We start from the raw sequence: 16347 nt of genomic DNA, 5'->3' as shown, positions 1-16347 counted from the left end.
GCAAAGTGGTTATGGCAAATGACAGCTCTGAGACAGACTGTAAATTCATAAACTGCATATCAGTTTCCAATTATGTGTGCCAAAAAAATTTAGAAATCTTTTTTTCCTGTTGCCAGGGCTCAACCCAAAAAAACCCAAAACAAAACCCTGGCATTATTCAGCACCACATTTCATATCGGATTTGTCACAGTCCATCACCTTTTTGCACTTCACTGCCATCGTAAAATGAAAGCTCTCAATGCTTTTAATACATTTCCAAATTCTCAAAACAAACCACATTTTTATGTTATGTGAGCGTTAACTTAGAAAGGTAATTCCTGCTTGAGCCTGCACTTACTTTAGGACTAAATTCCCCAAAGTGTCATATTAGTAACACAATACAAGCTGTTTAATCAAACTTGAAAAACATTTCTTGGCCTGCCGTTGCACTACTCAGCAGTTATTTACATTCAGACAGGCTTCCACTGGGCCTCCAGGATGGCGCCAGATGTGTCTGATTGTTAATTTGTGACGCAACTTCGAAGCCCCCATTAGCCAGTGTGAAACCACTAAAGGGAGAAAATAACTTGCTGTAATAACAGTGGAGCGAATCGTGAAGCTCCATCTCATCCGTGTAATAAGAGATCTGATTCGCGGGATTACAGCTAAATTCTCATTCCCTTGTCAGCAGGAGTAGAAATAACTATGGTCTGTAGGGTAAATCCACAGCAGGTATGCAGTTTCACAATCCCAAAAATGTCAGACTGTAAAGCAGAGACCACCTCACACCTTATATTACTGAGCAAATATTATTTATCTTAATATTCAGAGCAATTATGTGTAGTCTTGTGTTTTTAAAGTGTATGGTCTCATGCATTGCAGCAATTTTTAAACATAATTTATTGTGTATTTTGTATAAATGTTTCAAGTAAATTCACCCAGACAGACATGAGCAGTGATACTATAGATTCACTCGCCACTTTTTTAGATACACCTGTTTATTTGCTCATTAATGCATTAATCTAATCAGCCAATCACATGGCAGCAACTAGGCTTACTGAGGCATGTAGACATGGCCAAGACAACCTGCTGAAGCTCAAACTGAGCATCAAAATGAGGGAGAAAGGTAATTTAAACATCTTTGAACACGGCATCGTTTTGGTTCCAGACAGGGTGGTCTGAGTTTTTTGGAAACTGCTGATCTACTGGGAATTTTTCCACACAGTCATCTGTAGGGTTTACAGAGAGACAAAATTAAAAATACCTGCTTGATGTCAGTGGTCAGAGGAGAATAGCCGGATTCTTTAACCTGACAACAACTCAAATAACCTGAATGAATAGCACGTTGAACCTTGAATCAGATGGGATACAGCAGCAGAAAACCACAATGAATGCCACAATAGAACAATAGAAGACTGGATTTCTGCTCTAACGTTCGGATGGTAGGGTCAGAATTTGGTATCAACAACATGAAAGCACGGATCTATCCTCCCTTGTTTCAGCGGTTCAGACTGCTGGTGGTGTAATGGTGTAGGGGATATTTTCCCTTAGTACCAGCTGAAGATCATTTAAACATCACGAGGTACCTGAGCACTGCTGTAGTATACCCATCTTCTGATGGCTGCTTCCAGCAGATTCGTAAAGCTCAAATGTTCTCCAACTGATTTCCGAACATAAAAATGAGTTTACTATGCTCAAATGACATTTACAGTCATCAGTTTCACTCCCATAGAGCACATTTCGGATGTGGTGGAATGGCAGTTTGGCATCATGGATGTGCAGCCAACAAATGTGCAGCAACTGTGCAGCATAGTGTTGAATCCAAGCAATGAAGAGATAAGTCAGTTCTGAAAACAAAAGTGGATTTAACCTCCTAAGACCCGAACTCTTCCACGGCATGCATTTTTAATTTCTCTTTGATATTTGGGCTGATTGGGGCCCGATGAATGTAAAAACAAAGAATTACTAGATTTTTTTTTACCTTCTTTTTGTTTTTAAGAAAAATAAGAGCCACATATGAGGATATTCGTTTAAAATTTTGATAGAACAGTAGCAGCAAAATTGAGTATTTTGGTCTAAATAACCCAAAATGTGATGTCCACATATGTGGACGCCAGGTCCTAAGAGGTTAACCCCATACTACGAAAGTGTATCTAACCCAGAGGCTCAAAAGGAAAAGTCAATTTCACTCAGTTATTTTTAGGTAAATACCATCTGCCAAGAAGGTGATGTAACTGACTGCTTTGTTTTGTTTTGTTATTTGTTACCAGGTTTGCTCAAAAAAGTTATACTGTGCATCAAAGGCTTGGAGGTGGACAGAGATTTCCAAATATTAAATTATTTTGAATAACCTTAGACACTAAAATGTTGTTTAAACATAAAAGTTATGACAGGTTCATCTACAAGATTCATCCAAACTGTAGCAAAGCACTCTTACTTTATATTTAAAGTTATTCTAAAACTTATTTTAAATTTTTTAGAATTCAGTACTTTTTTCTACAATATTTTAAATGAGATTAAAAAAAAATAAAGCGCTTTCTGAAAAGACCTCATCATATTATTAAATCCTATTTATTTAAAAAACAGTTCTTCAACAATCTAATAATACAAGTAAATGTCCTCCAATAACATTTTACCCAAGGGACGGAAGTTTTATCAGAAATATCTTGTGAAAGTCTTGATCCAGCTGATTTTTACATCATTATTATAAAATCACTTCATAACATTTTCCATGTTTTGCCAACAAACACTTTGGTCCAAAAAAATGTAACTAATCATTTCAGCCGATAAAAATAAGTGTAATGGTTTAATAACTAATGTTTTTTCCCTAAAATATAGTCAAGCAAAGTTATTATGTAATATTAAAAAAAATATATATATTAAAGTAGATAAATACCATACTAATGCAGCATTTAAATACATCCCCTGGGCATGAGAACACCTTCATGGAAAGAGTGACAATGCTGGCACGACACTTGACACCTGGTACACAAGAGTGGATTACGAGAAAAGGCCTGTTTCTGTTCTTTCTCAGGCTCCATCAGCTGTGGATTTCATAACTTATTTTGCAGTTGTAACCTTAATTTATGATCATCAAGAGCACGGGGGACACTCACTCCCACTAGTTTGAGTCCCCTGATGAATTTAATGTCGTTACTGTAGATGGTGTGTATGAAAATTCCTGGAAATTCACGCTGTCTTCACGGTTGAATGGATTCTATTTTTTCCCTGTTTTGTATAAACTGATCTGACACAAGCAGACTCTGCACAGCAAGTTAAAATTGGCTCACACGCACTAGCAGTTTATCTTCCCGAGTCATTCCCAGAAGGTCCCATAGAAAGCTGAGGGAGAGGCAGTCTGCTGCACTTTAACCCTCTGAGGTCTCAGCCACTGTTTTCAACTGTCTGCTGCCTCTGTTAACATAGCACTACATCTACAACAAAGCACATATAAAATCCTGAATAAATGCAGTACTGTAAAATAATTAATGCGTTTTAAGCACACCTGTGTTGGTATGAAAGTTTAAAAAGTCAATTTAATGTTTATTCATTTTTCAGCACATGTCTAAAAAAGACCAAATTGTGCTATATAAATAAACTTGCCTTGCCTAAAGTTCTCATGTGGCAAACAGAATTATAATATTGTGGTCGGCGATTAGGTGGAACCTTTTTCTCCTTAACCCTAACCTGTACACCGTACCTTTGTATTTAAAACAACCGCTGAAGTTTGGTGGGGGTACTGTCATCACAAAAGTCACAAAAACACAGTCTGTTTTTCAGGATTACTTTGAAACAAATGTACCTCTAAAGAAAGTTTATGTCACTTATGTTGTCCAGACAAATCAGGTACATGTCGCCGTGCCAACCCAAGTAACAGAGCTCTAACATAAGTGGCAACATTGTAGCCCAAACCATGATTTTGTATTATTTTTTTTATAAACTTAACCCAGAGGTTTTAAATATCTAAACCCAATCAGGTAATTTATTTTTAACTAACAACATAGTTAAAAATACTAAAAAAGGAAACATGTATGACTCAAACTTGCATCTCCGGCTGTAATGACTACCTCCACTACGACTCACTACAAAATAAAAATCATGTCCAGAAACACAGTGCACTAGATTAGAGCTGATTAGAGCTGAATTCATTTTCCTACGCCACATTAGCAAGAAGCTTGTTTACCTGAATTTCCCCAATGAGGGACAATAAAGGATATTTCTATTGTACTTCTAGAGATTGTGACCATTTCCCAAGCTGTGTTAAACTTATTAAACTGCATTAGTTTAGAAATACTATGTTGACAAAAAAAAAGTGTAGAAATCTACAGTTTTTCTGTGTGTGCTCTCATTAAAGAGTAATAAAGTTGTTGCTGTGGTATTGGGATCCTACATTGTTTGAATTATCAGCCTTAGTGCATTTACACAATATGCAATTAGGGCAAAGGCAAAATACAGCAACAGAATGGGCATTAATGCCAGTGAGTGTCTTTAATTACAAGAGTTAATATAGCATACAAACATGTCAAGAAAAGCTCGTTTTTTTGTCTCCATTTCAAAAATGGCGCTATTTCCAACATACAGCAGTTCAACCAGGCTGAAAGAGGTTACATGCATGTATGATGAGTTCACTGTCTCTGACCCAAGCCAGAATAATTCTTCATGTTATCTTTAGATTCTTTCTGTACTTGCATATAGCGTGTTTACATGACCTTGACCTCTTTGTGACCTACTGTTATGGTGACGTTTGCTTGGAGAAGCAAAAAGCAACCAGCTATTGAGTCCACTCTAATACTACAAACTGACAGAAAGCTCAAATTAGGAGAACGTGCACTATAATAGAGCACATCCTAAATGGAAGGAGCCCACTGACCGTGTCCAGATGTGTGCGCTGGTGTTTAGCACGATCACTGGAGTTGCTGAAAGCCTTGAGGCAGCCGGGGTGCTGGCAAATGTAAGGTTTCTCCCCCGTGTGGCTCCTCAGGTGGATCTTCAGGTTCTCCAGACGGGAGAACGCCTTGGAGCAGCCCTCAAACTAACAAATAGAAAAGCAGAAGATTTTATATAGAAAAATTATTTAAGAAAATGTGCCTAGATTATCTTAAAAAATTAGTAAAAGTGGCACTTTGCCCATCAGCGTACACTCAACAATGACAAAATGAAACCATGTGTTTAGACATTTTTGCAAATCAATTGCATTTAATACCATCAGTTAGTGGGGAACCATACACGGTGAATATGTGCCATCCTATGTTTTCCAAATATTAAAAAGAATGTTCGTAACAGGACAACGCATTAACCCATTCCACTCCTGAGGCGCCTGTATTAGAAGGAGACCGTGTGATATTTAAACAGAACCTGTTGCTTTTTATAAAGACTAGTAAGCAAGTCTACATTCACTCAACAAGTTGCTTAGTGAAACCATGACTAAGAAGATCCAGCAGGTAACAGGTAATGGAGTAAAAATATTTAAAATTGGTTCAGCAGTATCAGTGTTTACTAATATATTGTCATTAGTCTGCTTCTTTCATAATTAAAGATTAAAGAGGAGTTAAAGGATTTTTTTTTCCATTTATATATTTTAACTGTACTCAGATGCACTGAAAAAGCAGTAGATGAAATAACTTGATAGTGTTGTGCACACTGCTGATAATAGTTGTGTAACAATCTAAAAAGAGGGCTTGAAATTCAAATCCTAGATACTGTCACCTTAGAGAGTTGAATGTCATATCGCCTAAAAGCTACCGCCACCGCTTTAATCCAGTGACAAGCAGTCCCGACTCACTCCGCTGACCCGATACTCGTTTCTCCTGTTCACACTGGCCATGAACACGGGTATAATGTGCTTCATATAAAAGTAATGGGTTTCAAAAACCCCGGTGTGACCAACTTTTTTGTGAAAGTGCATGCAGTGAGCCAAAATAAAGCTTCAGCACTTTGAGAACGTAACAGTTTATTTAAAAATTTGGGAAAAAGAATGTTCATAACTGGACGATTTCTGTCACTTTATTTGAAAAGTTTGGGGGCTTTTAAGTGCAGTTTGCCATCAGTTTATTGCATTTACACAAGAAATCAGTGTCTAGTTCTTGAAAGATTTTAAGATCTACCGATTCAAATCTGTGACGGTAGACTAACAACTACATGAGAATTAAAAAAAAAAAATCATTCTGACATCTCTTTAGGGACTCAAAACAAAATAACAAAACTACAACATAAACTAAGAAATCATTAAATCCCCTTATGTTCCTTTAAAATGCTTAAGTTGTAACTACGTTTGACATAGAACTTAATGTCCTTACAGAAAAAACTAAACCAGAGGCAATGTACCAGTATTTATATCATAAACTTCAGGTAGTGGCTGTTCTCCACTCAGAGAAAAAAAACGTAGCCAAAACCACACAAACACACACGCACCGACTGCGGTAGGTACTGTTTCAATGAGCCTCAGCATGCTTACATACTGCCCGACATACTGCCTATGGTTTATATCTTTACAGAAATTCCAATTTCTACTGATCAGTGTTTCATATTGTATCTTTATGTCAGAACGCCAAATATATGGAAATATTTAAAAAGGAAGTAAGAGACAGCATAGACCAGGGGTGTCCAAGTCCAGGCCTCAAGGACCGGTGTCCTGCAGGTTTTAGATATCACCCTGGATCAACACACTTGAATCAAATGGTTAGTTCATTACCAGCCCTCTGGAGAACTTCAAGACATGTTGAGGAGGTAATTTAGCCATTTAAATCTGCTGTGTTGGATCAAGGTCACATTTAAAACCTGCAGGACACCAGACCTCGAGGCCTGGAGTTGGACACCGCTGGCATAGACACACGCAGAAGATTTACATATAGACCAGGGGTCCCCAATCCCAGTCCACGAGGGCCGGTGTCCCTGCAGGCTTCAGATGTGTCCTTGATCAATCACAGCTGATTTAAATGGATAGATTACCTTCTTAACATGTCTTGAAGTTTTCCAGAGGCCTGGTAATGAACTAATCATGTGATTCAGGTGTGTTGACCCAGCGTGAGATCTAAAACCTGCAGGGACACCGGCCCTTGTGGACTGGGATTGGGGACCCCTGATTTAGACCATTTTCATTTGTCAGTATTTTTTATATTTAGAAAAAGGTTTTGAATCAAAATAAAATAATTTTTTATTCCCATGACACAATTTACTCTATAGATTTAACTGTTCTCTCTTCAAAATGACAAAGAAAAAAAATCAAGACCGATCATCGTGTGTGTGACACTTAAATTTGCATTTAAAAGAAAATAATCCCCTTATAATCTATAGATATTTTATAGATTCTATACAAATATTATATTTATTTCTTAAAACTTTTGATAAAATCTTCAGAAAATTGGTCTCTAGACTCAGTTCTAGTTTAGCACTGAAGGCTTGAATAAAGTAATTCTTTTACATTTTTTTTTAATATCCAGAATTTATTCCACACATTTATTAGCCATCACTAATGAGTCTATAAATGTCACTCACCTCATTAGGTTTAATAAGCCTGTACATAAAAAACACACTACATCATCTTGATTAATTAATCCAAGCTTTGAAAACACCTCGCCACAAAAGCACCTACTTTTTCAAAACAATTTTTCTTCTTATTTTACTAATACACACAACCCTGCCAATGTTCGCACATACAGACACACACACTTATAATTTAAAACTACGTTATCAGGAATAGAGATGGCACGATACCACTTTTTTATGTCCGATACCGATACCGATATCATAAATTTGGATATCTGCCGATACCGATATGAATCCGATATAGTGTTTTTTAATCAACAAAACTGTTTTTTTAAATATCTTGCTGCATTTTGTATAAGTTCATACTAAAGTTTAAAACAACAACTACACTAAAGCTATTCTGTTATACCTGTATACAAAAAAAATATTTCATAGTTCAGCAATACTGATCAATCTAATAAACTTAAACCTACACCATCCTCCCTATTCTGGTATTTTAAAGAGTACTTAGCATAAATATTAAGCAACCTAACTAATAGGGTTCCAACTCCCAGCAACAACAAAAATAAAAAAATAAAAAAATAGGGAACCACCCCTCACGCTCCACCTCATGATGCTTAATCGACGTAATCAACCTTAATTTGATGCAGTGTGAAAAAAATGCACAGAAATCAATTATTTTTCAAGAAATATTAAATAGATTCAACATCTTTCTTCAACAAAATTGCAGACTGCACAGATGGTACCTTCCCAAAGGAAAAAGTACTATAGCTTACTAGGGTATATATTTATATTAGACTTAATAGTCACTATATACAGTAATGGACTTCTATTCATTTTACATCAAATTAAAACTTTGGGTGTCAGATAATTATTTATTAAAAGCTTGACATTTTAAATGAGAATAAGAAAGAAAAGTATGTCTTTGTGCCCCCTTTTCCCTGTTCATGCCCTATCGGCCCCCCTGGCTAAACTTTGCTAGATCCGCCCCTGCACAGTTACCAGCCGTCAGCTGCGTACAAAAAGATCCTCGAGTAGAAAGTAATATTAAATAAATTCTAACAACAGCTTATCAAGCTTAAACGTGCTGCTGTTGTTCAGCCGCTGGTTTCCTCTTTCTGGTGCAAAGTGGGCCAAAAGCAAACTAGAGAGACGGACTCGCGACAGAAAAGCCGATCAGCTGATCATTAAGCAGTTTCATGATTGAAGTAGCAGCAAGAAGAGGCAGTCGCCTGTTAAGCTTAACGCAGGAATGCTTTACAAACATTCAGAGATGGACTTACACACTTGCTTTACTTCTCTCGGGGATAACTTTGTCGGAGATGAAATGCCGGGTTGCTAGCGAAGCTCCAAATGCTCTCCAGAGCACCGACAGGTCCCGCATGCCACAGCCGCTCTATCACGTGATGCATACTGCTCCGACGTGCTAACGTTCTGAGGTGAGTTACGGCGTGTTGCAAGTTTTGTGAGGTGCTTTCGTGATATTTAATGGATCGGATTACTTTTTTTTTTCTCTCCGATATCCGATCCAGTAATTTAGGCCAGTATCGGACCGATACCGATACGTAATATCGGATCGGTCCATCTCTAATCAGGAATGAAAAAGACGATCACTCCACACTATATCAGGTACACCTTGTCAGTACTGGGTTGGACCCTCTTTTGCCTTCACAGGCATCTTACTGTAATTCTTGGTGGTGCAGATTAAACTAGGTGCTGTTTACACCAAATCCTAACCCTACAACCCAAATTTAACATCAGAAATCAATACTCGTCACACCAGGTGATGTTTTCTCTGATATTCTACGGTCCAATTTTGCTGAGGCCATGCAACTTGTATATTCAGGTTCCTGTTATTAGGTAACAGGATTGGCAGATGATGTTCTTCTGCTTCACTGATTGTAAAGAGTTGTTATTGAAGTTCCTGCCGTCTTCTATTAGACCAACAAGGCATTTACGCCCAGAGAACTGCTACCGATGGGATTATTTCATTTATAAACCATTCTCTGTAAACCTTACAGGTGGTTGTGCAGGAAAATCAGCGTAAATTAGAAGTATTGGAAATACTCAGACCCGACCATCTGGTACTAATAATCATGCCACCGTTTGATGCCCAGTTTAAACTTCAGCAGGTTGTCTCGAGAATGTCTTCATCCATGTCTTGGGTTGCCATGATTAGCTGATAGATATCTAATACCTAAAAACAAACAAACAAACAAACAAACAAACAAACAAAACTAGCTAATGGGTAAAGTTTCATAAAAGAAAAAAAAAACAAGCCCTGCAGTTTATACTACAGATGTGATATAATGACGAGTAAAAGAACCATTGACTAATACTTATTATTTATAATTACATATTTGGTACTCTCTTGAGTCTTATAATTCCTGCTAAAAATATTTTGATGGGAAGACATTTTATTCTGCCTTTACAGCTGATAATATTAATTTTTCAGACAATGCTCGTCATTCGAGGGTCACTGGTTTTGGTCTTTTCATGGTTATATGACAGACAGATCATAAATGTACATACATGTGTATTTTATTGAAGCATCATAAATTACACATGATGACTCTCACACAGTGGGTTTAGAGGTGCTTTGAGAACTCGTGTTTACAGCCTGAGGAACACCTGTCCAATCTGGGGCTTGACATTACGAGCTGGTAAATAAAGCTGAATTCATTAACAAACACTGACTGCATTCATGTGAGATATATTCATTTTCCACTGCAGCACCGGGAATGACTTAATTCACATCTTCTGGCATAAGAACTTTATGAAAATGAAATGACGTTATTCACGTAGTTCAAGTTTGACTAATGACTAATTTTTTGTGTTTATGTTGATTTAATATTTATTAGTTGGCAGCAGGCTGGATCACTATAATGAACTAATTCACTTATGAAGGAAGCGTATCCCAGAGTGAGAACTTCTGAATGAATTACTAATCCTTAGGCTGATGACAGCAGGGAATAACGGAGAGAGCTGCTCAGGGATGGGGACTTGGCACCAAACAGCAGGTCATAATGGGGCAGATGTATTCAGGTCATGAATTATTGAGCTTCATGAAGTGACTCATGACAGAAGTGATGCAGGATGACGCATCGCTGGGGCTCAAAGGCCACTGTTGTGATGGTAAATGTAGAAAGGACCGTGTTTTCACACCAGCGTGGTTGTAGATCTGTCTTTATCTTAGTGGCCTGGGTTAAATTTATGGCTCAAATATATGAGCCTCTTTTTTTAATTATTTATTGACATTTAAAGTTTTATCTGCTGAAACTAGCGAGCTATAGAAGCAAACCCATTGGGTGTTTTTTGTTTGTGCAATGAACAAAACAAAGGAAAGATTCTGCATCCATCCACTTCCTGCTGCTTATCTGGGTCTGGGCTGTGGGGCAAGCAGTCAAGGCAGTCAAGGCAGCCCCCCCCCCCCCTCCAGAACCTCCCTGTCTCAAGACCCCCACAGAGGGACACCAAGTCACTTTCCACTGTGAAATAATCAGGTAATCAACCTTTTAATTCTATAAATGAAAAAGGGAAAATCAGATTAAGTTACACATAATGTGACAGGAAAATATATATATATAACAATAGATGCATACACATTTTACTGTGGTTTTCTTCTACTCTTGTGCTGCATTTCTGAAACTGCATAGGTAATAATCCTGGGGACTTGTAGTATTCAAAAACTGCACACAATGGCCACAAATATGAAAAACCATCTTTTTGTCTTTAGGAACATACTTTCCATAAGAGACAATCATTTAGCTGCTGATCTAAGGACAATGCATAATGTCTATGCTAGGCAATAAATTAAATGCATCTGTCAGAAAAGGCTCAGGGTGATCAGCGGTTTTCGTATGCTTAGACACATCCTCCATTCATACATTCATTCATTCCTCCTCTGGCATTCATGAGTCAGGGAAACCTGTTGTGACGAGAGGAAAAGGTTTAAATCATTTCCCTGTCTAACAGATGGTTCATCAGTCTGGCAGAAATCAGTAGAAGACTGTGAGCTCATTAATGCCTTTCAAACCCAGTAAAAGCTCCAAGTGGCCCTGGCCCATGCGATGCTGGAAAGGATGAGATACTGTATGTTTTGACTGACTGTTCTAAGATTTGGCATGTGCTGGATAAATCTCTCCAAGTGAAGGGAATAAACAAACAAACAAAAAACGTTCATTCTCACAAAAAAACACATACACTGTAGCAGCCAGCTTAACTAGACATTAACCAACAGGGATGCACGTGCAGACTGGATCGGACACAAAACAGCCTTTAACCTCTCGGTTTTCTAGTACTGTATTTTTCGGACCATAAGGCGCACGGTCGATGAACGAGTCTTTTTTCATACATACGGCGCACTGGATTATAAGGCGCATTAAGCAAAAAAAAAAAAAAAAAAAGTCAGATAAGTCAAACTTTACTCAACTCGTTCCATTGATTCATTAATGTTGAATTCTCTCGCAGCTACTCTATTCCCATGTTGTCACAGTATATTAATGACTAACCTTATATTTTACAGCACCCTGCCATGCGATTGCATTTGTCCCTAACCATCAGGAACCCTCACGTTAACTTTTGAGTGGAAAAAAGTTAGCGTTCATCCTCCAGCTTCACTGTGTTTATGTTATGCTAACATAGCAGTGTCGCTAGCGATCACGTAGCACATCATTATATACCATGCTAGTCCAACTTCAGTAACCCTACAAAAGTCACTGCTGTTTAGTTTTCTTCTTCTTTATTTATGTTAGAAGTGATAGCAGAGCTGTATGTTTTAATTTATTTAGAAATCCCATACAGAACATGGTATATCATCCTTAGGTAGAAACTAGCAAGCTAACTTCCTGCTAACTTCTAACTCTGTTAAATTTCATAAATTCTGTTTTCATGGATGCCCGGATGTTAAACTTAATTGTTACACCTGGTAAAGCAGCAACACTGATCATTTTATTAAAGATAAAAGAATTTAGACCGTTTCTAACTCTCAGTGATGTCGCAGTGTTTATTGTGTACCACATAAAGTTGGTTCAAGGTCAGTAAGCAAACAGAATTCATACATAAAGTGCATAAGGCTCACTGTCAATTTTTGAGAAAATTAAAGGATTTTAAGTGCGCCTTATAGCCCGAAAAATACGCTGCCTGTACGTCCATTAGTTCTTAGGTGAGAATAAAGCAGCTATCATTTGGGTTTGTTCACAGTTGTGATCCTCTTGTGTCCTGCATCATGTTCCCTTCCTTGATCAACAGGTCCCAACATTCTCGTTATATACCAGGGGAATCAGGAGAAAACAGCCTTCTGGTACGATGGCTGTGCATGCCAGTACTTTATCACAGCCACACATTTAGGGGGACCCATTATGCTTTTCTTCATTTCCTTAGGTAATATATATATGTCTATGTTATAATAGCGGATGCTCATTAAGTTTCACATAATGACATTAGTGTATGTACAATCCTCATTAATTGCAGATGGCTACAAACGCTTGGCTTTAGTTTCCATCTGCACCTGATTCTGTATGAGCTAGAGCAGATATCCCTTATATGGCTGTCTCAGACACACAAGCCCCACCCAATTGCTGTTCAAAATATCTTTTTATTTGGGGCATCAAATCAGAAGAAAGTTAGCTTAAAGGAAGGGAAGGGGAAGAGAACTAAAAGACTTGTTTCAGATAAAGGATGACAAAGAATGGTTATTTTGACCTGGGAATCATGTCAAGTGGGTCTACTAGAAAACATGAAGTTAGAAATAAGTATAACAGGTCCCTTTCAAAGAATTAATGGACACAAAGTGCTGGTTTTATGTTTTGATGCTTAAAACCCCTTCCATTTGACAAGGTACTACTAAGAATATTACTGTTATTGCTAAATTAAATAGTTGCCGCATTGCTCTAATAAACTACTGTTGTATAAATTCCTTAACGGGGAAAACTCTTCCAAGAGATTTCTGTTTTGCAGTTTGAGAAGTAGTTTGTGTCTTCTCTCAGTAACTTCAGATTTATTTATTTATTTATTTATTTATTTATTTATTTATTTATTTATTTATTTTAAACGGTCCGTTCTGACTCGGTTATCCATTTATTCTGTCATTTAACTGTTGACTAAAGCAAACTCACCATGCACTTGTTGGGTTTTTCTCCAGAATGGACCCTCATGTGGATAAGCAGCTTGTAGCGAGCATTGAACGGTTTGTTGCGTCGCACGCAGCCAGTCCAGAAACATGCAAACTCCTCCCCCTTTCTCTGGTCGATGTGCACTTTCTCGATGTGCCTCACTAGCTCCTCCTGGGTGCTATAAGTGGCACTGCAGTCGATCCAATGACACGGTTGCTCCTGCTGGTCAAGCGTGGGGTCCTGTCCCACAGGTACGTTAATCATGGGGGACTGAAGAGAGGACTGTGTGCTGTCCTGATTGCTGTATCCTTGAAAAGCCTGATTTAAATGGTACAGCTCCCCCTGCTGGTTGCTAATTTGAAACTGTTCCCTCTTACATGGCAAGAAATCATCTGCAGGTTCTTGTTTTACGGAGCAATATTCCTCCTGTGGCTTTTGTTGTTGTTGAGACAATTTATTGTTGGCATCAGAAAGAGGCAAGCAAGATGCAAAAAGTAGAGATGAGGAGGCAGAAGACAGTGGGGAAGGTGGCGAGGCGAAAGATGAAGATGTGGCACAGCTGGTGAGCATGTAGGAAATTGGGAAGGAAGGCTGAGGGTAGCAGCTAAACCTCTGAGTGCTGTTTTGGGTGTCTGTGTGAGCTGTGGTTGCAAAGTCCTCCACAGTCTTTTCTACGTGGGATCCGGCTGTCTTACAGTTGAGCAGGGAGGTGAGGTCACGCCCAAGCGAGGAGAGCGACAGTGAGGTCCTGGGAAGACAGCACAGGCCTCCCGATTGGATCGATGGCTGGCAGAAGCCACCAGAAGACAGCGGCGCCTGAAGATCCTCAGCATCCTCAAACACACTCCCAAATCCAGGAAGAGTCACATCTGGAGGCCCGAGATCAGGGGGCCACATGCCAGCCCCCACTCACAGACTCCTACCAAGAGATCCTGTCAGTAAAATCGTTGAAGTCGATTATCTTGGAGCAATTTTAAGACCCCATTGTAGATAAAACCCTCTGCAGCATCTTTTCGCATTCAAAGGTAATCAAATTAGATTCATGTGCAACTTCTGGCACCTTCTGAATGTGTAGACTTCAGTCATTTGTTCCAAAGTGTTGCGTGGTCAGTCATCACTCCAGCACTGTGGGAGACAAAAACCAAACCCAAATGAGTCATCATAAAAAATACATAAATTTAAAAAAGTGCTTGAATCTTTTATGATCGAAAAAACAGTTTAAAACCTGAAGAATTGCATTCAAGTATATGTACCCTAGTTTTCTTGCCTAACTACGACACAAGTCTTGAAAATAAACAAGGTCAGTTAGCTGCAAAAGCTACTGCTGAAGCTAGAGTTAAAGCTGACCTACAGTATGATGCTCTTTGCAGCTCCATAATTTTAATATTGGAATCTAGCAGAACAGCTTTGCATAGGCCACATTTCAATAATAATCCTTATTTATCTTATCCTGGGCCTTGGTGCAGCCCCTTTGTTCATCTAGTGTCTGAAACAAGTTGTTCTAGCCTATCTGCCCTTAACTTTTCTGTCTTCTGACTGGCTGTCTTTTGCAGACAGAGCGCTAAAACAACAGGTGGGTGGGGATTTACTGCTCAAGGGCAGCGCTGACATAAAAAGGGCCTACTATACAGAAATCTATAGTCAAAAGGGCTGTGAACCAGACAGATAAATGTTGTAGAGCAAAAAATAAAATATAATAGCCTGAAATTTAAAAAGATTAGCGTACGATGCAGCATGAAATGGAAAAGCTGCAAAAAGTCACTGCGCTGGAACGAGACACGTGTGATGATCTGTGCATTTGAAAAGAGATATTCCATCTCTTACACTCAAGCCTCACCGCATCTACCATGGAATTCACCCATCAACCACTGGTTCATCACTCGGCCATTGCCTCAGCAGAGTTTCCTTCACAAACAAATTTCCAAAGATGCTTCTCTCATGAGAAGCATTACTCTAAACTTAAGGACTCACAAAACTAAGAAAATCTTGATCAAACTGGGGATTATTTTCACCAAAACGGTCTGTAACACTCTGGAGGTCCTTGGATTTTATGGTGTTTAGTGTCCTGGCTGTTGGGTTTAATGATTTGTTTTTTTACTTTCATTTTAAAAGAAAAACCTGTTTCATTTCTGACCACTACACAACATGCAGAAGACTGTTTAAAAAAAAAAAAAAATGAGGACTGGAACGCTCATATTGTCTAATGAATGTTTCTTATAAAAATTCAATACTTGTATCACCTTGAACTGACAATTCATTAAACATTCATGTGTTGTGTTGATAAAGGATGATGTACCACTCATGCTGCTAAAGAGGACTTGTGAGCTTGTTTCAGTCTGAAACACTAATCAACACAAGAAGTTTTTTTACTTATAGTAATTTATATTGAGCAGCACGGCTCTAGCCTAGGACCTCTCAATCTTTATGCAAACATGGGTGGAAAGGAAAAGGTGGTGAGAGCAGTGACAAGACCCAACAGGCATCAATAAGAGCAGATTTACTTTGATCAAGTCAGATACACCATGAAAAGGAGGAACTGGGGTGGAGGCTGTCTAAAAAGAGGCAGATCTGCACCTAGTATGGGACAGACTAAAGCACAATAAACAGTGTGCCCTTGAAAAGATTTACCAATTGGTTATGTAGAAGGGTATCAGCTGAGCCATCAGCTAATGTGGGCTGGTAATGAGATGAGCTGCTGAGCCCGGAGTGCAGCCGAGCTCGACTTTGAGACCTGCCTGAACTAACGCTGCGCTGTTTGGAGATCAAACAG

The 16347-nt window shown here is 38.6% G+C and overlaps 1 protein-coding gene across 3 annotated transcripts in view; it reads right to left on the bottom strand.

Annotated features, from left to right (window-relative positions):
* glis1a (GLIS family zinc finger 1a) overlaps positions 1 to 16347 on the bottom strand; it is a 65854-nt gene that overhangs the window by 21534 nt on the left and 27973 nt on the right. The window contains exons 2-4 of one of the 3 annotated variants that reach the window (XM_026150440.2): positions 14638 to 14702; positions 13581 to 14509; positions 4850 to 5011 (exon numbers count right to left, since the gene is read on the bottom strand). In XM_026150440.2, the coding sequence (XP_026006225.2) occupies positions 4850 to 5011; positions 13581 to 14474 (1056 nt within the window). In that variant the 5' untranslated portion in view covers positions 14475 to 14509; positions 14638 to 14702. Of the gene's footprint in view, positions 1 to 4849; positions 5012 to 13580; positions 14703 to 16347 lie in introns of all 3 variants that reach the window. The other 2 variants (XM_026150441.2, XM_026150438.2) reach the window with 2 other exon arrangements.

The sequence above is a fragment of the Astatotilapia calliptera genome, chromosome 18, assembly GCF_964374335.1.
Source record: "Astatotilapia calliptera chromosome 18, fAstCal68.1, whole genome shotgun sequence".
NCBI lineage: Eukaryota > Metazoa > Chordata > Actinopteri > Cichliformes > Cichlidae > Astatotilapia > Astatotilapia calliptera.
The sequence above is the reverse complement of the archived record's forward strand: the minus strand, read 5'-3'. Positions and strand labels throughout refer to the sequence as shown.